At 40.7% G+C, this 22,141-nt stretch overlaps 2 protein-coding genes and 1 non-coding gene across 4 annotated transcripts in view; 2 read left to right on the top strand and 1 right to left on the bottom strand.

Annotated features, from left to right (window-relative positions):
- Positions 1-9,251, bottom strand: part of ZNF654 (zinc finger protein 654) — a 32,133-nt gene extending 22,882 nt beyond the window's left edge. The window contains exon 1 of the mRNA XM_032189951.1: positions 9,098-9,251. Coding sequence (XP_032045842.1) covers positions 9,098-9,217 — 120 coding nt within the window. The 5' untranslated portion in view covers positions 9,218-9,251. The remainder of the gene's footprint in view (positions 1-9,097) is intronic.
- A 246-nt stretch (positions 9,252-9,497) lies between these two features.
- On the top strand, positions 9,498-16,409 carry CGGBP1 (CGG triplet repeat binding protein 1). 2 transcript variants are annotated; one of them, XM_032191978.1, is made up of 2 exons: positions 9,498-9,550; positions 11,748-16,409. In XM_032191978.1, exon 2 carries the CDS (start codon positions 11,778-11,780, stop codon positions 12,279-12,281), a length of 504 nt encoding a protein of 167 aa, XP_032047869.1. In that variant the 5' UTR covers positions 9,498-9,550; positions 11,748-11,777; the 3' UTR covers positions 12,282-16,409. The 2 variants fall into 2 exon arrangements, with proteins under 2 accessions (XP_032047869.1, XP_032047859.1); XM_032191968.1 differs by lacking the exon at positions 9,498-9,550 and adding an exon at positions 9,826-10,112.
- A 5,292-nt stretch (positions 16,410-21,701) lies between these two features.
- LOC116485220 lies at positions 21,702-21,808 on the top strand. The gene has a single exon (XR_004252822.1). It is a non-coding gene; the product is annotated as a U6 spliceosomal RNA (small nuclear RNA).
- Positions 21,809-22,141: the final 333 nt, after the last annotated feature.

Genomic DNA, 22,141 nt, shown 5'->3' with positions numbered 1-22,141 from the left:
CACAGAACAGCTTTGGGTGGCTTTAGCAAGTAGAGGAAGTTTCCATTCCCACTGTGGTATTCTACAACAGTTAGGCTTGACAGCTACAGTACTGATATGGTCGTAAATAATTTCAACCAGTGAGACAACAACATTTTCTTATGATACTAATTTTTTCTTGGTAGCATAAGGTGCTAACTGTAAATAACTGTAGAAAGGATTTATGACAGCAGGTTATGAAATTCCACACAGACAAGCACGCAGTGATACTTGAGGAAAAAAAAAAAAAACAAACAGCCAAAACATTTAATATGATGGCCTTCAAATTAGCAATTACTACCCTGGAGCAAGACTGTTATTATACTAGATGTTTTCATGAAAACGTCAACTCAATGTGCATCGCAGTGCTCAAGAATGCAAACTAAACATGAGGAGAGGAGTTAAGGCAGCAAAGCAGAGCGCTACCTACTCAAAACCACAGCACATCCCCACACGTTTCAAGTCACACACTATTCTGGTACCTACCCATTCGGATTTTAAAAGACAACACAGTAGGACTAGAACAGATGTGAAGGGAGGCAACAAATGCTATGTAGCAAAATAAATTTCACTTAAGGAGCAATGAGGTTGGTAAACAGGAACAAAAAGAATTACAAGAGGTAGTTTTTCACACTGAAATCGAGCTATGGATCTCTTCAGTGAAGGGATACTGCGGATGATAGACCCCATGAGCTGAAAAAGATATCCTCTGAAAGGTACTAACTACATAAATAGAAGGCTCTATCTGATGCTTATGAAAGCATATAGAGAGATCAAAGTTACTGTATTTGCTCATTTCATTCCTTAATTAGGCATATATGAACTTCTGGTAAGATTCTGGTACTAATGTCAGGGTTACTGCTTCTGCAGATAATCAGAGCTCAGAACAAATGCAACAGAAAGTCATGCTGAGAACCATGTTTGACACAGCAGTCTCCGACAGGCATGGTCCTACCTTACAAAAGCCTGTGCAGTCTTATTAGTTGCCTGTGCTGCACCAACAGACTCCCCTGATCCCAAAGCAAGCTAGCTCAGGGGCTAGCTCACCAGCAAACAGCCTGCTCTCCCCAAAGCCATCGGTCACTGGCATTGGCTTTGTTAACTGGCTGACCACCCGACCATGAAGTACCACAGGTAGCATAGAGAAGGACCTAGTCAAGAGCAACACTGCATTGGAGTAGGCAATTAGCCTGCAACTCAAATATATCCACAGAAATTCACAGACACACACCCCCCCCCAGACACACCTGAAACTGGTGAGGAGTAACATAGACCTGTTGGAATGGGCCCAGAGGATGGCCACAAGGATGCTCAGAGAGCTGGAGCACCTCTCCCGTGGGACAGGCTGCGGGAGTTGGGGTTGTTCATGCTGGAGAAAAGAAGGCTCTGGGGGAGACGTTATGGGGGCCTTCCATTACCTAATGATGGCTACAGGAAAGCTGGGAAAGGACTCTTTGTCAAGGAGTGTAGGGACAAGGAGGAATGGCTTTATACTGAAAGAGGGTAGGTTCAGATTAGACACTAGGAAGAAATTCTTCACTCAGAGGGCAGTGAGACACTGGCACAGGCTGCCCAGAGAAGTCATGGATGCTCCATTCCCTGGAGGTGTTCAAGGCCAGGTTGGATGGAGCTTTGGGCAACCTGGTGTAGTGGGAGGTGTCCCTGCCCATGGCAGGGGGTTGGAACTGGGTGGTCTTCATGGTCCCTTCCAACCCAAACCATTCTGTGGTTCTGTGAATATGAATGGCACACTTATTTTCGGAGTATGGATACCTGAAAACATGCAATCTGTCAGTCCCAGGAAAAAAAGTTACATACATCTAAAATTAGTCAAATTCTTAAGACTTAAAACTATCATCAATAAAACAGTGAAAGGAAGTGCTAAACTATGCATGAAATAAATTCCAAGCCACCCTGCATACGCATTCTATTTGTAAGGGAAAAAAAAGTTTGTTTAGCAATTCCATACATATGTCAATGTCTGCTTTTAAGCACCCTCATGCAATAGCTTTTTCTTTAACAGGAACACCTTTTTTTTGGTGCCATGCTTTGAAATGAGACTGTAACCCAAATAAGTCAAAGTTTAAAACAAACAACCAAGAGAATTCCCCAAATGAAAACAAAATCCTTAACTTTATCACTTCTGATATTCTTAAAGGAAAACAAAACTCTAAGGGACATGCATATGGTCACCCTTATCTTGAGAAGCTGTATCATTAACACCTCAGAAAAATCCAATAACTACACTGAATGCTAAATGCCTAAGTATTTCAAGTTCATGCTCATGAGCACATTTTTAACAAGAAAAATAATTCTGATTTAATGAAGCCAGCCAAGCAAGAAGCACATAACACTGCCAGAAGAGTGGCATGTTCTTTGTCCAATATACAGTGCAGGAAGACAGAAGAAGGTAGTTGGTTTGTTTTTCATGAATTTCTGCAGCAATTCCCTTCCTGAGCTCTGTTTGGGTGCAATTTTTCTTATACCCTTGTGTATAAGCGACTAAGCGCATAGCGATTGGAATATGCGCCAAACACGTAAAGAAATTAAAATGTTATGAGTAACTGTGTTATTTGAAAATCTGTAAGACATGTGAAGCAAAGGTTTTTTGCAACTCTAGGCCTGAGGTTGCTACAACTTTTCCTGTCCCTCTCCGCAACAACAAAAAGAAATGGCGAAGTTTTGTCATGACTATCATTTTAAATGAAGTTACTTGTTTTTTTCTTTCCTGTGAGATGTAACAGTGAAGGATGTCACCGTGGGACTAAAGCCACAACAGTTCTGTGAGTACTGCTGTTTACAGTTATCAAGAAAGCTAGCTGGCACAAAAAATGAAGTAACAAATACGGTGCTTGGTACAGAAAAAAGATAAAATCAACCAAAAAGGATTTAAAGTGTCAAAGAAAAAATAATATTAAAAAAAAAGCTTGTTTAAATATGACTTTCCTGAAAATTAAAGACCATCATTAAAAGCAATAGCTAACACTGGCTGACTACCCCAGAAGTACCAGCGCAGCTCAGATATAAAAGTTCAGTTCTAGAAGAGTACAAGTAAATTGCGAGTAATGCCAGATGTATTCTACATGGAGTATACTACCTGGAATCATCAGAAAAAAAATAAACAAACCTTTTACTTTTTTTAATCTTATTGAGTCAATGGCCATGATTTTGGTACATTTTGACATACAGTCAAGCTAACTGTATCCTTACAGAAAGGGATTAATCGGCCAAATAGGAGTAGGAAAGATCTTAAAAACTTTCAGGCTGCATAAAACATTATTTAATCGATACATCACACAAAACCATTCTGAATCACTAACTAAAAGATGGATTTAAGTAATGGCTTTACTGCAATTCACATGTGAGTATTACATAAGGAGTAACCAAACATAACCATACTTCTGGCAAAAGAAAAAAGATCACCCAGCAACAGTATGACACATTCTATAAAGGCAAGTTTCTGCCAAGGCTCTACCCTCAAAGCTAAATGCTTCCCCCCACCCGCAGCCACTGAAAGCTCATGGATTTGGCGCAGCTTGCTTTAAGTATGAACACTACCTAAGGCAGCGTTCCACATATCCCTTACATTTAGCTAACCAAAGAGCAAGCTTCCATCCATATTTACAATCTGTCATTTGAACAGCAGTGAAATTATACGTTAATCCTAGAAAACTAGATTTGACTCCCTGTAGCACAGAGTTAATGTACATGTTTAAGATTTCAATATAAATACTTCTTTCAGTCATGAAACAAGAAGGTGTAATATTTCTCCTCACCTTTCAATTAGTCCCTCCTAGAGTGAAAATCAACCAGTTTGTGGAATTGTTTTGATTACACACATAGACAGTTGACATGCAAACTGACGCATCAACACACAAGTTCAGATCACAAGTGATATTAGCAGGACACAACTTAAGGTGAGTTTCAAGTTAAAAACACAAGGATTTATTCTCATCTGAACAACTGCCATCTAAAACAGGCCTTTCCTAATTTCTGTGCTACCTTTTGTTTATCTCTATGCTACCTAATTAAAATAAATCTGCCTTTTATTACTTGAAGAAATTTGAGCAAGAAACCATCTGTAATCTGCCAGACTATGCTGCAGCAGCATCATTCAAAAGACATGCTTCTTTTTAGGTGTACAAACCTGCAACTTCTACATTACAAGAATCTTGGTATATTTTTCATACAAAACTGGCAAGCTTATTTTTCATACAAAAGCTAACCTTTGAGAGAAGGTGTTATAAACTGGAAAAGAAGCAGCACAAAGAAGCTGCTGACTGAGTCATAACAAGTTCCAGAGAACTGGAAGAGAAAAACATTACCATGATGCTGAAAAGTATACAGGCACAAAGGAATGAAAACAAAATAATGCTAAAATCCCAGAAACCTATCCTTTTTCTAAAAGCTGAAAGAAGGGGTTAATATTTACAGCACTGGAGGTGATTTCTCAAGATAAAGCAGACAGGAGGTTGAGGAGACTACAAAGAGGGAATCAGTATGTGAATAAGAAAAGACTTCATGATGTTAGTGGGAAGGCCACTAAGCAGCACTAAGGACTGCCTCCTTCAGCGTACAAATAAATCAATCTGCAAATAAAGAGGCTCTAAGTCAACTGCTCCTGTCCTGAATTCTCCCTAAAAGTTGACTGATGACAACCAGGTACGCTACAAGTGGCTTATCAGGTTTCTTATCAAGTGAGAAAGGAAACAGTGCCATCACCACCATTCTTTGCAGACATGTCATCATTAACAGAACTGAAGCTTACATCTGGCATTCAACTTCTGGGTAGATGGTGCTTACCACTTGTAGTTTGTAAAGATTTCTTTTTCATCCTGCATCTCAAGCAGCACAATACTAAGCAGCTACCTGGAAGCCTACATGTGTTCAACAAATTGAACACATTTGTTTTCTTCCCCAGCCAAAAGGAGAAAGACACAGTAAAAAAAAAAAAAAAAGAACACACAAACTTTCAAATTTACGTGTTTCAAATCAATATGGTATTCTTGGATGCTTTTTAAATTTAGTTATTACAGACTGCATAATTTGCTCTTTAATTTAATTAGCAATATCACACATTATGAAAACTAAAAATGTCTGTCAAATAAGACAAATGTGACTTGAAATGGTGCTCTCAAAACTTGACCCACTAACTATAAAGGTTTTTTTTTATTCAAAAAGCTACAGGAAAAAAAAAACTAGAACACCACACCTTATTGCAAGAGGAAACAACTGGCTCAAATTTTTCCTTTTCAAAGAAAAAAAAGGTTCAAACAAATTTAAGAGATCACTTGCCATTACTAGCACTCCGCTCGGCAAGACTTCTTCAAAACAGTGTATTGATATCAAATGTATCCCAAAAACCAACAGTCCAAAATTAATGATGGTTGAAGTCTGGCAAAACCTGAAGCCTTTTCTGTATAAAATACAAGAGCAATTTAACAACTATTGTCTTGAAGATCAAAGTAAGTATCAAGCACAAATACCATCAAATTTAAGCACATGGCAACAAGTGTGGAAGTGTATTACTCCCAAAGTTGGAAGTACATTCAAAGATGTGTCTGTTTTACTACCTTTGTCCACACAACGTAATGAAGACACCAAAACAGACATAGACTGTGGTATCGATATAGATGGTGGTTAAGCCATATACCACTTATTTCGTTTCTTTCTGTGTGTGTGTGTACTAAAATAAATCCAGGAACCACCATCTTCTCTACTGTCTACTTATTACGTTTTACTTCTTAGCTTCTGAACTTAAAAACCCAAGAATTTCTATTCTAGCTGTGACTCAAGATAGCACCAATTCACGTAAGCAAACCAGGCAACCTTTATTTCAGGAGGTCAGCGCGTACTGGAAAGCAGTAAGCTGATGCCCCAGTTAAAGAAGATCAAGTAGCATTTAGCCCTCGCAGCATTACTTTACACCAGAATCACCTTGTGTTTGAGTCGGTACTGAACAACACGAAATCAACACCTGGTACAGTTATGCAGCCATGTGGACAACTACAGAAATGCTGGGTGTAAGTTGTAACATTTTGATACATCTTGATGTTATGAGAGAAGTCTCTGTAGAGAATAATCTAGTTGATGAAGCTACAGCCACCTTAAGTGCAACAAAACAAGCTATGTTCCCTTCCCATCTGGCTCTTAAGGTTTGTTCTCAAGTCAAATCCATCCTTCTAACTATAGAAGCACTCCCTCCACCCTCACAGCAAATGAAACTGCCTACACTACTTCATCTGCCCCTCTTTATTTCTTTTCCCTCATGCAGGAAGCTCCCAGGGGCTCGGGTCACAGAGGCAGGGCAGGAGTCCCTAAAAAATCTGAACAGAATTACAAATTCTGCATGTGACAGAACCAGTTGAGCTCAGGAAACTCTTGCAAATGTCTGGACTAAGGGGCTTCTCCTTAAGGTGCCACCTGTCAAATTTCTATCGAACTAGTCACAGAGGCCTCATTCCTTTGCTTCCCAAAGCCGGGAACACTAACCTTGTTTTTCCAAACCACTGTTTCAATACACAGTGAACTTTACAAACATGAAGAAATGCCAAATCACCAATTTTTAGAAGGAAACACAGATGCATCAACTGGGCACTTATCTTCCAATTATCTCTCTTCATTCCCAGCCACAGGAATCTTGATTTTGTCTCCCCCATGTTATCAACCTCAAGTAACCGAAGAAAACATTTTGTTCCATTTGCCTTGGAAGGGTCAGGGTGTAATGGCACTGTGCAGCCATGCCCGCCTACAACACAGAAACAGACCCCCAGAAAACAGACATGGCTCTAGAGTCACCACATTCTGACTTGTTCTTGTATCGCTGAACTGCGATGAGGAGCACATTTTGGAAAATGCCTTGATAATCCAGAGTCACCTTTGGCAACTCTTACTTCATCAACTATCTGAAAGCGAAGTTCAGCTGCAATACTCCAGGCCTCCAGAGCACTCAACTGGCTGTTCACAGACTTTTTTCACCTTTTTAACAGACTCCTGAAACAAAAGGCATGCACATTAACGCTTATCAAGGTCTAGGTCCATCTCTCACTCTAAGATCACTCAAAAGGTCTTTGCTTTCACCTTCATTAAATGACACCTTGTTTCGCTTTTGCTGCAGCTCCAAGAAGCATGGATGCAGGCATGTTTAAGACAGCAATGTAACTACAGGTAATGGAACTATATACATGTAACTACTGGCTACTAACACCAACAGTTAACATGAACAATAAAAATGTTTCTTTCAGGTAGTGTGAGCACATGTATTATTGCGAAGTAACTCTCTATAACTGTTGCTCAACTTTTGACACAAAACAAAAGGAACACACTACCCAAACTGGGACGTGTATTAGCGCCAAAGAAACATTAAGACAAGCAAAATTGTGTTATCAGTGTGGAGTGGAATGAGGTGGAGAGGCTTGATCTGTACAACAGTCAGAATATCTGATTTCAGAAGACCCATATAGGAAAGTACAAAGTAACATGCTCCAACATACTATAGAGGCAGAGAGAAAAAACTAAGAGACATACCTGGAAAAATGAAAGCCACACCTAATCAAATAACATGATTTAAATGAGAAATCATCCTTTATAAGAAATGTTAAAAGGGAGAGGTGACCTAAACTTGACACACATTTCCAATACTTTCTCAAAAAGTAAACACAAACACATTCCATCACTTCCTGAGTACGCTGAGGGCCTAAAGCCCTCTGTACATCCAGGTGTGGATAGACACAAATATCCCACTGCCAACCTCAGAGTAAATGAGCTCACATAGAGGACTCAGAACTTCACTGGGTATAAAACCATGAGAAGTTACAAGCAGATAGAGGCTTCTTATGCTAGCACACTAGTTAAGACCCTGCATTTACATAGTTAATTCACTAGAGGAATATATTCTTACAAAACATGCTTAAACAAAACATGGAAGACCGTATTTTGAGTGAGCACATGACTGCTGATCACCAGGCCAAATTCCAACACGAAAACACCCTGACGACAAAGTATTAGTGTATTATCTCACTTCCAACAGGATTATTTCAACTACGTGTTGTTTAGAATAAATTTAAAACAAAAGAAAGAGACGCCTTTATAAACTCTGAGCATTGGCTGCCTGAAGCAAAACAAAGTAGGGGAGAGGGCCTGGCGCTCTTGCTATACAAAAGAAACTGCAGAAGTCAAGGTCAAGTGACTTGGATACTCTACCATCAATAACTGTGCTACAACCATTTCATAGAGAAATTTAACCCCGGGTCTTGTCCTCTTCCCCACTAATTCCTAGTTTTGTCCATGACATGGGATTGGCATTATATATGAAACTACCACCCTGCCTCCACTTCCTTGTCAGCATGAGTTCAACATGCAGCAAGTATGGCTTGAAAAATCTAAGATAGAATTTGTAATCTTGACAGAAGCCTGTGTACCCTTCCGACCTGCCAACTTCATGAAATGCAGTTGTGACTTACAGAACCACCGCGTGATTCTGTGATTTACCCCATACTTCCAAAAACCTCTGCTGCTCTTTTTACTGGCCTTACAGATGTCAAAATGGATGTGTTGAGCCCGTACAGAATGGATATTATTGTCTGTTCAAAAATGTGTTTTAGAGGACTGAGATGAAACCAAAAAGCAACCTGGAGACTCACTGAGCAGCACACTGAGAGTTCCAGATGCCAACCGCAATAAGCAAATTGTCAATTAAGTGTTCCACTGCGGGTTAAGAACAGAAAACAGTAACGGAGAAGCCCCTTTATTGAAATGGAAGAACACAGGCGCAGCGCTAAGCGGCCGAGGAGTTGAGGCAACGAGGCGCTTCCATCCGACATCGCCCAGGCCGTGTGCTTCGGCGAAGAGCAGGCACCGCGGCCGGGACACCCCGGGTGCCACCCCGTGTGCAGCCAGCACCCTGCCGGCGGCACCGGCCGGGAGCACAACCTGTTGGCGCCCCCCCCCCCTCAGGCCCCTCCCGCACCCCAGGGCCCAGCACCCCCTCCCCCCCCCCCCACCCCCCTCACCCCGGGGCTGGGCCGTGCGGGCTCCCCCCCGGCCCCGGGAGCCCCCCAAAGCGAGCGCTGCCGCCCACCTGGCAGAAGCGGCGGCAGTAGGCCTGGCTGCCCAGCGGCGGCGGCGGGCCGGGCGGCGCCAGGGCCTCCAGCTCCTCGCTGAGGCGCTCCGCCTCCTGGTCGCTCTCGTCTTCCGCCATGCTGCCCCCGCCGCCCTGCGCGTACCCAGCGGCCCCCTCCCTGCCCCGCCGGAAGGGCCGCCCTCCCCGCCGCGCAGCTCACGTCCGGCCGCGCCCGCCTCCTCGCCCCGCCTCCTCGCTCCCGGCTCGCTATTGGGCCGGCCGGCCGCCCGTCTCCCCGCCGCCCCGCCGCCGCCAGCCAATCGGCGCCGGCCTCCCTGCTCGCCCCGCCCTCCCCGGCGGCGGTTGCTAGGCGGGTTGCTAGGGCCCGCCTACCGCGGCCGCCAGCCTGGGTAGGGCCGGCTGCCTGCGCGGCGGCGGGCAGGCCGCGGCGGTAACGGCCGCTAACGGCGGGTAACGGACGGGCCGGGGGCGGGCGGCGGGGGGCGGGCGAGGTCCCCGCTCAGGGGGAGCGGGGAGGCAGGGGCCGGGCGCGGGGCGGGGCGGGGGCGCTGGGTGTGCGGTTACGGGGTGTATACACAGAGACCCGTGTGTGTGCGGTGTGGGCGCGGCGCTGAGGAGGCGCCCCCGTCCCCCGGGGGGTGCCCGGGGTGCAGCCCCCGCAGCCGCAGCAGCGCCTCGCCGCCCGCGCGAGTGGGGCCGGGGGAGCGGGGTCCGCGGCTCCCCGCGGGGCTCCTGCTGCTGCCGGGAGCCTCGGTGCGGTTCCCAGTGCACCGGGGAATAGGTGGGGAATAGGCCGGCTGGGTGCACGCCTTCCCCCCCGCGCAGGAACCCAGTCATACCTGAGAATCCACGCCAAGCCTTGAGATCTGGAAAAAAATATCCCGCTTTTTACTATTTGAGCTATTCGTAGAACTGCCGTTCTTAATTTGGATGTAGCGTAACTGCAGGCACCCGGTTTCGGAGATCATTCGTTCTGACATGTCAAACTCCTGAGTGGCAGCGTTATTTTGGGGTAAGGCTTGTTGAAACTTTGATTTCAGGAAACTAGGTTGTCTGTGAAAGTTGCGTGGATAGATCCAAAAGAATGTAAAAACTTATCTTAAACATTCACATTCATTATGCAGTGTCATTGAAGGCTGATGGTCCTGGAAAGTTGCAAATTACTTTAAAAAAAATGATTAAGAAAATACCGAAGAGCAAGGTCTTTGGCTCCCATTTACTAAAGGTTGTCATCTCTTAGTGGAGCGATGCGTGTCCTTGTTGTCTTGAGGACTGAATTCTCTGTTTGTTTACCCTTTTCCCAGAGCAAGCGAATGGCCTTCTGAACAGCAAAAACTATTCAATCCTTAAAGATGGACAAGCTCAACTTGTTAGTCAACAAGTTAGTCGGCAAATTCGGTCTTTTAAAGGCGGATTTTTAAAATGTTGCAACAGCAGCATGTGTGTAACAAAGTAAATGCAGAGAGTAGCACATCTAGAGGTATTCAGATGCTCATTCCTTCTTGTAATCAACACAGATAATACTAAGTTCCTTGAAGTCATTCATACCCATAAATAAATGTTGGCCATCGTGTTATGTTTCCTCAGAATATTTGCCATGGAATTCTTAAGAAACCCTTTTTTTTTTTTTTAGTAGAAAGTAGGTAGAAAATTAAGTCAATTATTATTTTGCTTAAAAAAAAATCAAACCTGAACAGAGCTTTACTTTGAAAAAAGATTTAAATTATCCTGGATGAGATTTATACCAGCTCCTACGTTTTCCAACAACAAAGAAAAGAAATAGGTCCTGGTTGATTTTAGTACATTAGTCTAGGTTACTGCTTGCTTAGATAATAACATAATTTAAAGTGATGTTCAAAACAGTCCAGCTGTCTCGTCTATGCATCAGTTACCTTTCATAGAGAAGTTGTTGTCTTCTTTGGAAAAAAATGGTTTTCCTTTGGAATTGAAATGTGCATATTCAAGTTTCTGTTCACAGTAGGCTGCTTTTGTTGCAGTTTCTTTGCAATCTCTGGTTGCAGTGACAAGAAGATTCACTTTTGACTCTAAGTTAGGCCTCTAAGTTAGTCTTTGAGTCTTAGTTAGGGGTTGAGGCAGAGGCAAAATTGAAGGGTACTCCCAAGTGAGTGCCATCAAAGCTTAGGTCTTTTTACTGGTCTTTGTAAGGGACAGAGTGGACTTCTTGCCTGATACTTGGACACCTGAGTTTTTTTTAACAGAAGTAACATAGATTTTCAGGAAGTCAATGGAAAAATAGTGAGTCAGCATAACTAGTAAACTGTTAAATTTGTTTAAACATTGAGAAAGCACCATTTTTCTCAAAAAATAACGGATAAAACCACCTTGATGAAAAAAACATTAAATTTGTGTGACTTTTATTGAGGAACAAATTAAGTTTAAGGATTCCATTGAGCTCTGTCCCTGTAGAAACTAAAAAATATTTTACACTGACCCCTGACAAACTTCCCTTTCCAAAGTTATTTGGAGACCTGTAGAACTGTTCAATGATAGTTTCACAAATGGTTTACATGTAATTGGCTTTTAGATGGCAACGAGCACTATGCTGGATATTGACTAGACTGCACTTAATACTATTTGATTGAAATCATCAGCATGCTTTAACAGCGTTTTATGTTATTCTTTTCAGCTTTTTGGGTAGAGCTCACTGCAGGCAGCAATGGAACGGTTTGGAGTGAAGTCCGCTCCATCACGTAACCGCTCGAAGACTGCTCTCTATGTAACTCCTCAGGATCGCGTAACCGAGTTTGGCAGCGAGCTTCATGAGGATGGAGGAAAACTCTTCTGTACTTCCTGCAATGTGGTTCTGAATCACGTTCGCAAGTCTGCAATCAACGACCACCTCAAGTCAAAAACGCATACAAAGCGGAAGGCAGAGTTTGAGGAACAGAACATCAGGAAGAAGCAAAGGACTCTGACGGCATCCCTTCAGTGCAACAGTACTGCCCAAACAGAGAAAACCAGCGTCATCCAGGACTTTGTGAAAATGTGCCTGGAAGCAAATATTCCGCTCGAGAAGGCCGATCATCCTTCTGTGCGAGCCTTCCTGTCTCGCTACGTCAAGAATGGTAGCTCGATACCTAAGTCAGACCAGCTAAGGAAAGCATACCTGCCTGACGGGTATGACAATGAGAACCAACTCATCAACACCGAAGATCGTTGAGAAGAAGACTGTTTTCATCATCGTTGTGAAGTTTTACATATTGATGGTGTGGTTTATTTTTATATTCATGCATATATACAGTGTTACATATTGATTTTACAAGCTATTTTGTATTATTGTAGAAATGACAATCTATTTGTGAACTGAGCGGTATGCCGCAGGCTGTTGCTAACCCTGCAGTAGGCTTCAGAGCTACGCTGACGTAGAACTCGTGTTGAACGTGGGGAAGGTGCCTGGCATACGTCCTGTCTACGCTCAGCCCAGCTGTAACTGACGCTGAGAAAAAGGCACTTGGATGGAGGACCTCACTTACCTAAACCATGCATCTTAGCATGCAAGGAGGAAGACGCAGTAGGAATTGTTAATCATGTCAGTGGATTGCTTTGTCCAGTATCCTGTCCGTGAGTGACCAAGAAGTGCTGCGCATTTGAAATGCAAGAAGCTCTAAGAATGTTTAGTTAAATATAACTGGTCTTTCAGGGGAGGATTACTGCAAATTCCTAATCAAGTTGGCTTATAATCTAAACCAGGAAATGTTTTTCTTCTAGAATATTCTTACCCTATTTGATGGAACTGTGGATGCGTTCATTATCTAGCTTACATAGCTGTTCTTGTGTGCTGACCTTTGAACTCCACTATTCTCATAAAGCCAGGAGTTTTGAAGGTTTACCATGCCTGCTCTTTTAAATCAGTGTTTCCTTTTCTCTGTTCAACACGTTCCCTTCGGTTCCAGTGCCAATCTTTGGAAGTTGAATGGACAAACCAGTAACAGAGTGGTTTACAGTGCAGCTGCTGTCAAATGAATCTTACACTGGACCAAGATCTTAGTAGAGGGGAAAAATGCCTTTTTCTTACCAGCAGGACAAAAGATGCCGAATCTAAATTGGGTGTGGGAGAGGCACTAAATAGAGGAGTTGAGTGAGCTTTTTAGGGTGCACAGGAGAAGAGGCTCCTCCAGCTCTCCGTGAAGGTACTCTACTTCTTTGGCCTTGACCTCAAAAAAAGGAGGTAAAAATTATTAAAATAGTTTTCAGAATAGTTACCACAAAGGAAGGCTATCCAATAGCTGTACAAGCAAATAGGAATGCATATATACTTTGAAGCTATACTGGAATTGTACACCTGGACTATATTTCTTACTCTGTGCCAAGATCACAGCTATTGAACTGGCAAAAAGTACAGTTGTAAATTGAAAATTTTCAATAATACTCTTTCCCAAATCTAGTAAGCTATTACTAAGCTATTCCAAGTGATTATGCCAAATAGTCCACTCCACATAAGTATGCTATGAAGTTTTTGAATGGAAGGAGGGAGCATTGTGCAAAGTGTTGGATTATGACCAACTTCTGCCTGTCCTAGATTTTCTTTAAATGCTCTGGATTCAGGGAGGTGCCAAGCATCTTCTAAGTAGCATAGAAATCCTCCACTCAGTGGGTATAGCGGTGTAAGCATGCTTCTAACTCCCTCAAGCGGAGCCAGTAGTACTGGTCAGCTTCCTTTCCCTGGTAGAGTTTCACAGCATCTGTTTTTCATTATTTCTTTTATTCAGGATATTTACAGCAACACTAAGTATTTGCTAAAAGAGACAAAATGACCTGCTCATTTTGTTTCCGTGCTGTTTCTAGAGGAGAGTCTCCTTTGCTGGATTAAAAGAAACTTATAATACTTAGTAACAGCTGGGTTTTATGCAATTAGCTCCTGAAGGAATGCAGATGGTGTTAGGTTATAGCCAGGTCTCCTGCTTTGTGAAGAGTTTGAACAAATGGACAAAAGTAAAAAGCAGAAGGCTGCCTATCCACATGTACCACCACGCAGGTATTCAGTACCCCAGTGCACCTTTTGTCCCTGTTGAAAGTAGTGGGACTTGATGTGGTCACAGAAATCCTGTCAGTGATACTGGTTGCTGGTTTAGAACTTCCGGCAAATAACAGTAGTGATTTTTTTTTTTTCTCTAATCCTAGGTATTAAAATATGCCTTCCCAAATATCATTTGCTATTGCACAAGCTTGAGTTTTGCTTAAGATCATGAACTGCCTTGGGCTAGAACTGTTATAAATTTTCTTAAGCCAAGTGAAAGGTACACTGCCAATAGCCTTTTCTGTCCTGACAATAATTTAACGTGTTCTTTTACAGCTGCTGTCTCATTACAGTGAAATAATATCCTTGCTTTAATTTTTTTTTCACCTTACGAATGCCATCTTAGAATTGAAGCAAACAAGAAACAAAGAAGTGTAGAGAAAACAGGCTTCCACTAAACAAAAGTGTTGAGAGAATGGTGTGATTAAAAGATACAGATTTGAGCTAGTTAGCTCAGTCTTTGTGAACATGGGACTTTCCAGGCTACACCCCATAACCATGTCAGGCAGAATTGAACGTATGTTTTTCCTTGGACCCGCAAACTGACAGATATTTTGAAAAACCTAATGATAACATTACCTATACTCCTCCCATTACATTAAAAATAAAGAAATAAATTGAAAATAAAAGGTAGTGGTATCGACAGCTTTTGATAAAAAAAAATAGTCAGTCATCCTCAATAAGGCAAAGTAGTATTTGACCACCTAGTTTATCAAAAGCTTATTCCCAACTTACAAAGTAGTCTGTAAATTTAGGTTCTGCATACAGAATACAATTGTGTAAGTATTTTGAGAAATTACTCTAGCTTCAATGTATTTTTAATGCAGAATTACTGGAGAGGATATGAGCCTGGTAAGGAACCTTATCAGTGTAGCCATAGGCTACCAACTTATAAGAGCTTGGAAATAAATCAGCAGGATTTTGAATGGAACTAAATGAATTGCAATGCACAGCAGTTTGTAGGACAGTGCTGTCTTACTAGTGGAATATTTACGTTAAAAAAAATTGTGAAGCCTCGTGAAAGTCAAGATTACCAGATTATATGCAATATATAACGAGGTAAAACAATTGAAAATAATTTAGTTCTAGGTAAGCTAGAAAGAATAATAAGTGAGTTTATATTCATGGACATAGCCCGAATCGTGAACAAGACAGTTACAGTTGTTTTCTTTTAAAGTAAAAATGGTTCCACTCAGTCTTGGAACTGAGTCCTGCAAATAGTCAAGTTCATACCATAATTTTGCTGCTGTGGCCGTGGTTGGATAAAGCATAACCTTGATTTAATTAGTATTGATCTTAGGGAAGACTTACAGCCGAGGTTTTCTGGTATGTCTAAAACTAAGTAATAACAAATTCCTACCACAGAGGCTGTGGTTACGTTGATTAACAATCTCTATGGGGTTTTGCTTTTTTCTGCAAGAACATTGTGTTATTTTTCCATTTATTTCATATAAAGAATACTCTCAAAAGTAAAGGGAGGATGTTAGCAGCTTCTACTTTTTGTCATATGCGCATTTGAAAGGGACAGGCTATAAGGGATACTTTTTTTTTTCCAGGTGATTTTATTAATATATTTGAAACTAAGCGTAATTTAAAAAACAACAACAAAAAAACCCTACTCTGATCATGTACTTCCATTATTTTAGCCAACTCACAGCTAAAATGTCTCTGAAGTGCTTTTCTCAGAACAATACTTTCAAAGAGTAAAATACCAGACAAAAGGAACATTCTCTGTTTTGTGACTACTTATGTGTATGCACCATGTTAGTTTCAGCATGCATGTTCTTGAAAAAAACAAAAACAAACGTGAGTTCTAGTATTTTGAAACACTTGAAGCCTGTAATTTGGCAGGTCCTTAGAGGAGGTGACACATTGGACATAATGAAAGGGAAAGCTGTTGTTCAATTGAGAGAGAAACTTGGTTCTACAAAGTATGGGATATTCTCATGATAGAAGGACTATTTTTAGTCAGAGCCCCTTTTAACAATTCTGTTGAACTGTTGAACTGAACAGTGAAATGCTCCCTGCTAGGTTTTGCAGCATAATGAGCTGGTTTTCAGGAGGGGAAAAAAAAAAAAAAAAAAAAAAAAAAAAGCTGGAAGTTTGACAAGGATTAACTCTATTTATATTTGCATATAAAGAGAGGCAAGACTCACTGTTACTGTGTTCGCATTGTACTCACTGCTAATTTTTTGTGTAATTTGAGTGCTTGTTGTCTTTGTACAATTTTAAGGTTGTGTCTAACTTTCAAAATAAATTTTTTTTAACAAAGCTTCTCATTGTAATAATGCTATTAGAGTTTAGTCTCTTCTGGGCTAGTGAAGATGCTGTATTTTTGTTTTGATGTTAAAGGATGTTTTGCTTCTGGTAAGTGGCCGCAGAACTGGTTTTACTGAAACAAGTGATGAACCTGTGATCAGGTACTAGAGTGGGGCTGAAACTATCTGGGTTCAGTCTCCTGCAGTGCCACCGGGCTTCCTGTTAGAGCAGAAAGACCAGAGAAAGTGATTTAAGTTTTTATATTAAAATACTATTGGAGGAGAAATACTTTACTTTGTAAAGTTTTCATTTGGTAATGGAAAAATGGTCCTTTTTTAAAAATAAAGGAATTCCTTTTTCATAGAATTTATGCATGATCTCTTATTTCAACAAGAAAGCAGATAAAGAAACTGTGGCAGTTCAAATATAACAGTAATGCAAGGCAGTGGAAATGGTTGGTGACATTGCAAGGGAAAGATGCGCCCATGCCATTGTTCTAGCTTTTACTCTGTTTTGATTCAGGTTGACTGTTGATGCATCTATACAATCACACTGAAGTATGTTTCAGGACTGAATGTACAGAATCCCTGTTGCCAGTCATGTATGTGACTTTTTCTTGTGACAGAAATTCCCTAATCACACCTCCGGTGGCAAGTGAATGCTGAGTGCAATAATTGCTATGCATTTTGAAATTACAGTAAGCGATCTGAAGGTATAGCATCCTGAAGCTGCCTAATGCTTCAGATCTTTTCAGTAAGGGCTTCTGCAACATGGAAGAATCAGGTCCTTCCAAACTATCTGCAAAAACGTCAGCATTTGATCTCTGACTCCCTTACAGACTTAAAAAAAGCAAAAACTTCAGCCTGTCAAACTAATCAAGTGGGGGGTTGATTATTTTCAAGTTTCTTTTCCTGAATTCTTGATTGGCATGAAATCTCATGATAGATCAGTGAGAAACTTTTGCAGCCTCTTGGTTCATGAGTTTATTAATCATTAATTTCCCACTCTCAATCATGTTCAGATGTCAGCCCCTTTAGATCAGGCTACTTTTTCTTGCCCTTATACCACATGGAAAAGCACAAGAGAAGTAAACATACCCTTTCGTAAAGTTTTCTTGCATGGGTAATTCCTCTCTGAAAGAAGGTTACATACAGTTGCTGAATCAATGCATCAGTAACAATGTGTGTGGAAGCTGCTGCAGAATCAGCTGAGATTAGCAAACTCATTAGAGGTTAGCAAACTCATTTAGAGTTTGCTAACTCAGCCTTGCTAAATTCTTACAATGACAGTTTACTTTCCTAAGTGAATCACATGGTTTAACCCATATCCAAGATGCAGTAGGACTACATAAACGATAATTAACAGTAGAAATGTGGCCTGAAAGTAATTAGGTTGGGCATTTGTCATTTACATAGGCTGGACAGCAGAGACTAGAGGATAGACCGTCTATGGAAGTTCTGCTTAAGTCAGGTAAGGATTTTCTTCTGCCCATCCCGCAACTTCTCACTGACTACAAGGGGTTTGGAATTTATGGGTCTTCCAGTGGTAAGGACACTACTTTCGTATTCAAAAGCAGGGGGTAGCACATCTCACAAGCACAAGGTGCAGACTCAGATGGGATAGAGAGCTTCTGCAGCTGTCACTCAGGCTTGTGAGAGGGCAGCCTCAAGACCAATCCTAAGTGTTACAGATCAAGTACAATATAGAATTGTATTAAGTACAAAATAGAAAATTTAGTATAAAATAGAAGTTATAAACGATTACCAAATACCCATTGTGGTCTCTTCTACCTTTGAGATGAGCTTTTGAGTGTCCCAACTCCATGCTCACTTTCAGTTTCAGAGAACAGAAAAAAAAATAAAGATTTAGTCTTGCAAAATAACATCCATCTTGTTAGAAGATCTCAGCTAGAGCTGGAGGAGGCCATAAGGAAGACTACTGGTTTCAGCTGGTCTATAAAGCCTGTCATCAGCTGAGCCAAATGACCCAAGCAATTTAAATTCCTTATTTAGATGTATATCAGTACTTGCTCTGTGTCTTCTCCAGCTCAGTACTGCACAGGTAGGGACAGGATGTAAGATCAGAGGGCTAATTAAGTGCAGTGAAGCAACCAGTACTCTTGTATTATCATGTGCTCCATGCACTAAAATAACAGCACACATTCATTAGGCAGTTCCTACCATCACTCAGTGGATACTTGATCTGATCTTTCCCTTCCATAAGAACCACTATATTCCTGAGGAAAATAAGGAATTTTTTTTTTTCAGTTAACCAATAAGTATCTTATAGCAATGCAGGGGAGAGAGAGTATCATTCAGCATTTCTGTTCAAAGCTGGAGAAAAAAATAATTGGGACCTTTAGAGGCTGTTAGGGTTTCTTTATATACTGCTTGCCTCAAGAGTTTTTTTTTTTTTTTTTTTTTTTTTAATCTGTCCTTCAGTGTACAAAATAGCTCCCATATTCAGTATTAGATTTCACTACAGTAAATATTTCAGTAAATGAGACCTCCTTACATTAATTCTTTCATAATTAGCCTTAAATTGCTTCCTCTCTCCCCTTATTTCTGAAACCTGTCATTACCATAAAATGCATCCAATAGCTGGAATATCCGCGCTTACCCTTATTGAGGCATTTTACATACAACAAAACCTTGAGCAGTTTCTTAACCTTCACTTTATTGAACAAAGAGCTGACACCCCTTGCCAAAAGCCAACAGGCCCTTGCTCAGCCTGCACTGTAGAACCTGACCCAAGATACACACATGCCAATTTATTGAAACCTAGCTCATCTGCTTAAACTGAAATTGCTCAGGAAGAGCAGGGAGATGCAGAAAGCCTCACTGTGATAAAGGGAGAAGCTGGTAAAGAAAAGAAGTAACCGATCCCTCATTTAGCAGTGAGTTGCAGTAATACGAGATTGGAACAGGCTGCAGAGACATGTACTGCGAGCTGCATATCATTAGCAACAAACAAGTAGCTGGATGGAAAAAGTTTGCTGAGAGACTAAATTATTTCATTTCTTGAAGATACTAAAGCTTCTTCATATAGTGTTATGAAGGTAATTTTCAGCAGACTTACTGGAGACCACTATCTAAATGCCATGTAGGTGATCAGAGGCCAATGCCTTACTACCTGGAAAAAGGGAAAAACAAACCAAGAACACAAACTGTCTTGTCAGAAGGAAAACTGAGGTATTTTCCCCCGTTTATGTACAGTAAAGAAGAAACAGACACGACCAAGTGGACTGAATCAGGTGAAGAAAGTTTCTATTAACAGCAATCCTCAGATGTTAAGACTGTCCAAACTTGACTCTGTATTCTTGGAAACCCTTCTGACAAAAGTGTTCAGCACACACACACAACTGTGTCAATTGTTGCATTTGTATTGCACTGAAATATCTTCCTTCTTGAAAGATGTGTTATCTGCTAGGATTCAGCTGAGGTCTGATTTGCATATAGCAAAGTTACCACACAGTGGAAGTCAGTGCCATCTAGTGACATTTTTTTCATCCATCTTCAAACAATCACGTCTTGAATTAAACACATAAGCTCCTCCCTCTCCTTGTTACAGCGTCAGATTAGGACTGTCCTTCCTTTCTTTTGTAAATAGTTACCTTATATTTTTATATCTATGGTATAGTTTTTTATATTTTTATGTTTAAGTTATATTTGCTTAGTGAAGTGTTTTATATACAGCAAAATCTCTGAAATGTGCTTAAAGCAGAACTTGGTACTGTAGTGCCTCAAATTAAGGGACTATTTTAAAAATTAGAATATAAATTACTTTTTAAATATATGTTTTAAAAATATTATTTCTAACTTATTGCCATTTAAAAAAAAAAAAAAAAAAAAAAAAGCTTCCAGGAATGTCTCAAGGAGGTAAGAAAGTCTTAACAAGAAATATGATAAAAATCAAGTTCTTTGACATCTTTAGGCAGAATCTCAATAACAACACCAACCAAACAAAAAATAAAAACTACTCTTCAACAGAAAGGAAATAAAAAATAATGCAATGTAAGCAGTGATAATAGAAGTCACGTTTGCCAAAATATTTTCAAGAAAAGGGCTCCAAAAATATAGATGAGTGCCTAAGATATTTACTATTAATAATACAAAGTGACAAATTCTCATAAATCACCTACATATGGTACAGGAAACACGTGCTCCTTCCTGCAGTTGAGACCATCTTCACCTCTCCTGCAAGGTTTGGGCAATTCTCCCAGACACATGGTCTGATTTTTGGGTGGTCCCCCAGACCATGTGTCTTTGGAGACCAAGGAGTAGGACTCAAAGGTCCTTCTGGGTGTCCCTTCCAACATGGGATATTCTACAGGAGCGCGCATCTTACATTTCTAAACACTGACATTACAAAGAAGCAATTATGCATATCGAGATCTAATCTCAAAACACCCTAGAGAACAGACAAAGCCTTGCCTTTTTGAAAAACGAGTCAGTAGCAAAAGTCTCAGCCCAAGCCGGTTACCAATTTTCCCTTCACATTACCCTCCCACTTTCTTCAGGCAGTTGAGGAAGCCCCTCAAACGTTTAATAGCATAAATAGGGATCAAACCACAAGCATGAGTTACCTAAAGCTAGGGTTAAAACTCCAAAAAGATTACAAGGGTCAAAAAAACCCAAAACATTAGAAATGCCCTAGGGCTATTTATCAAGATAAGTATCTGAACCATAGTAATGAATCCCCTTCCCTGTCCCTCAAGGTCTTTCCTGGTTCTCATCAAAACAGAAGAAACAAACTTGAAATTTAAGCATTATTTGCCTATTTTTGAGTGATTATTTTACATGATTGTTTTGCTCCCTGATTAAACTTTAATCTTTCTAATGAGAAAGCAAAAATTAGATATCAACTACTGATATGAAATTCCTGGCAAAAATTTGCCCTAACTCAGCATTAAGACAACCAGAAATTACACTGACAGAAACACATCCCTTAATGACCAGTTCTGCTGTCCAAGCTGGCTATGGATTCAGCCACTAGATGTCTTTGCTATTCAGAACTGTGATCTGCGTTACTAGTATTTTTCTCTTCAGTGGACTCCTGCTGTGTGGGTGGAGTTACACTCCATTTTTTTTTTCGTAAAGATTTTTCAATTACACCTGCTTGCAATATTTGTAAGGCTATTTCCTCACAGCCATCAGTATGATTCTCATGAACATCATGGACCGGACCAGGCACTTATAAACACTATGTTCTAACAAACATCTATGTTAACATGGGATTTTAAAACTGCAGTATTTTCTTCCCTGGTTTCTATTTGTGGTTGTATTTGCATTATAAGCAGAAGTGGTTCTCGCTTTGGCAGCACATACACTAAAACTGGAATGATACAGAGAAGATTGGCATGGCCCCTGCACAAGGATGACATACAAATTCATGAAGCATTCCAATTGCTGTATGTGACATTCCTGTTCAACCTTTGTTTGCTTCTAACTTTATGAAGAACCTCCGCATTAGGTAATTTTAGAAGTTTTGAGAAGTTTCAGGTGTTTTATAAATATTTAGAGAGAAAAGTGTGGAGTGCTGAAAAAGAGCACACAAAATCCAAACCCTCATTACTTGGCTTTAACATCATGAGCATGCTAAGGCTTGGAAATAGTTGACTCAATCTCTCATAGTGTAGGCTATCATAAATTTATATAAATTAAAACCATTCAGACATCTGGTTCTGACATCTAACAGCTCAGCTTCCTCATTTGATAATCTTTTATCAAACTAAGACTGAATTA

Source organism: Aythya fuligula, chromosome 1 (genome assembly GCF_009819795.1).
Source record: "Aythya fuligula isolate bAytFul2 chromosome 1, bAytFul2.pri, whole genome shotgun sequence".
In the NCBI taxonomy this organism is placed as follows: domain Eukaryota; kingdom Metazoa; phylum Chordata; class Aves; order Anseriformes; family Anatidae; genus Aythya; species Aythya fuligula.
The sequence above is the reverse complement of the archived record's forward strand: the minus strand, read 5'-3'. Positions and strand labels throughout refer to the sequence as shown.

Coding starts and splice junctions, on each gene's coding strand:
- CGGBP1 (XM_032191978.1), top strand. CDS start 11,778: ATGGAACGGTTTGGAGTGAAGTCCGCTCCATCACGTAACCGCTCGAAG.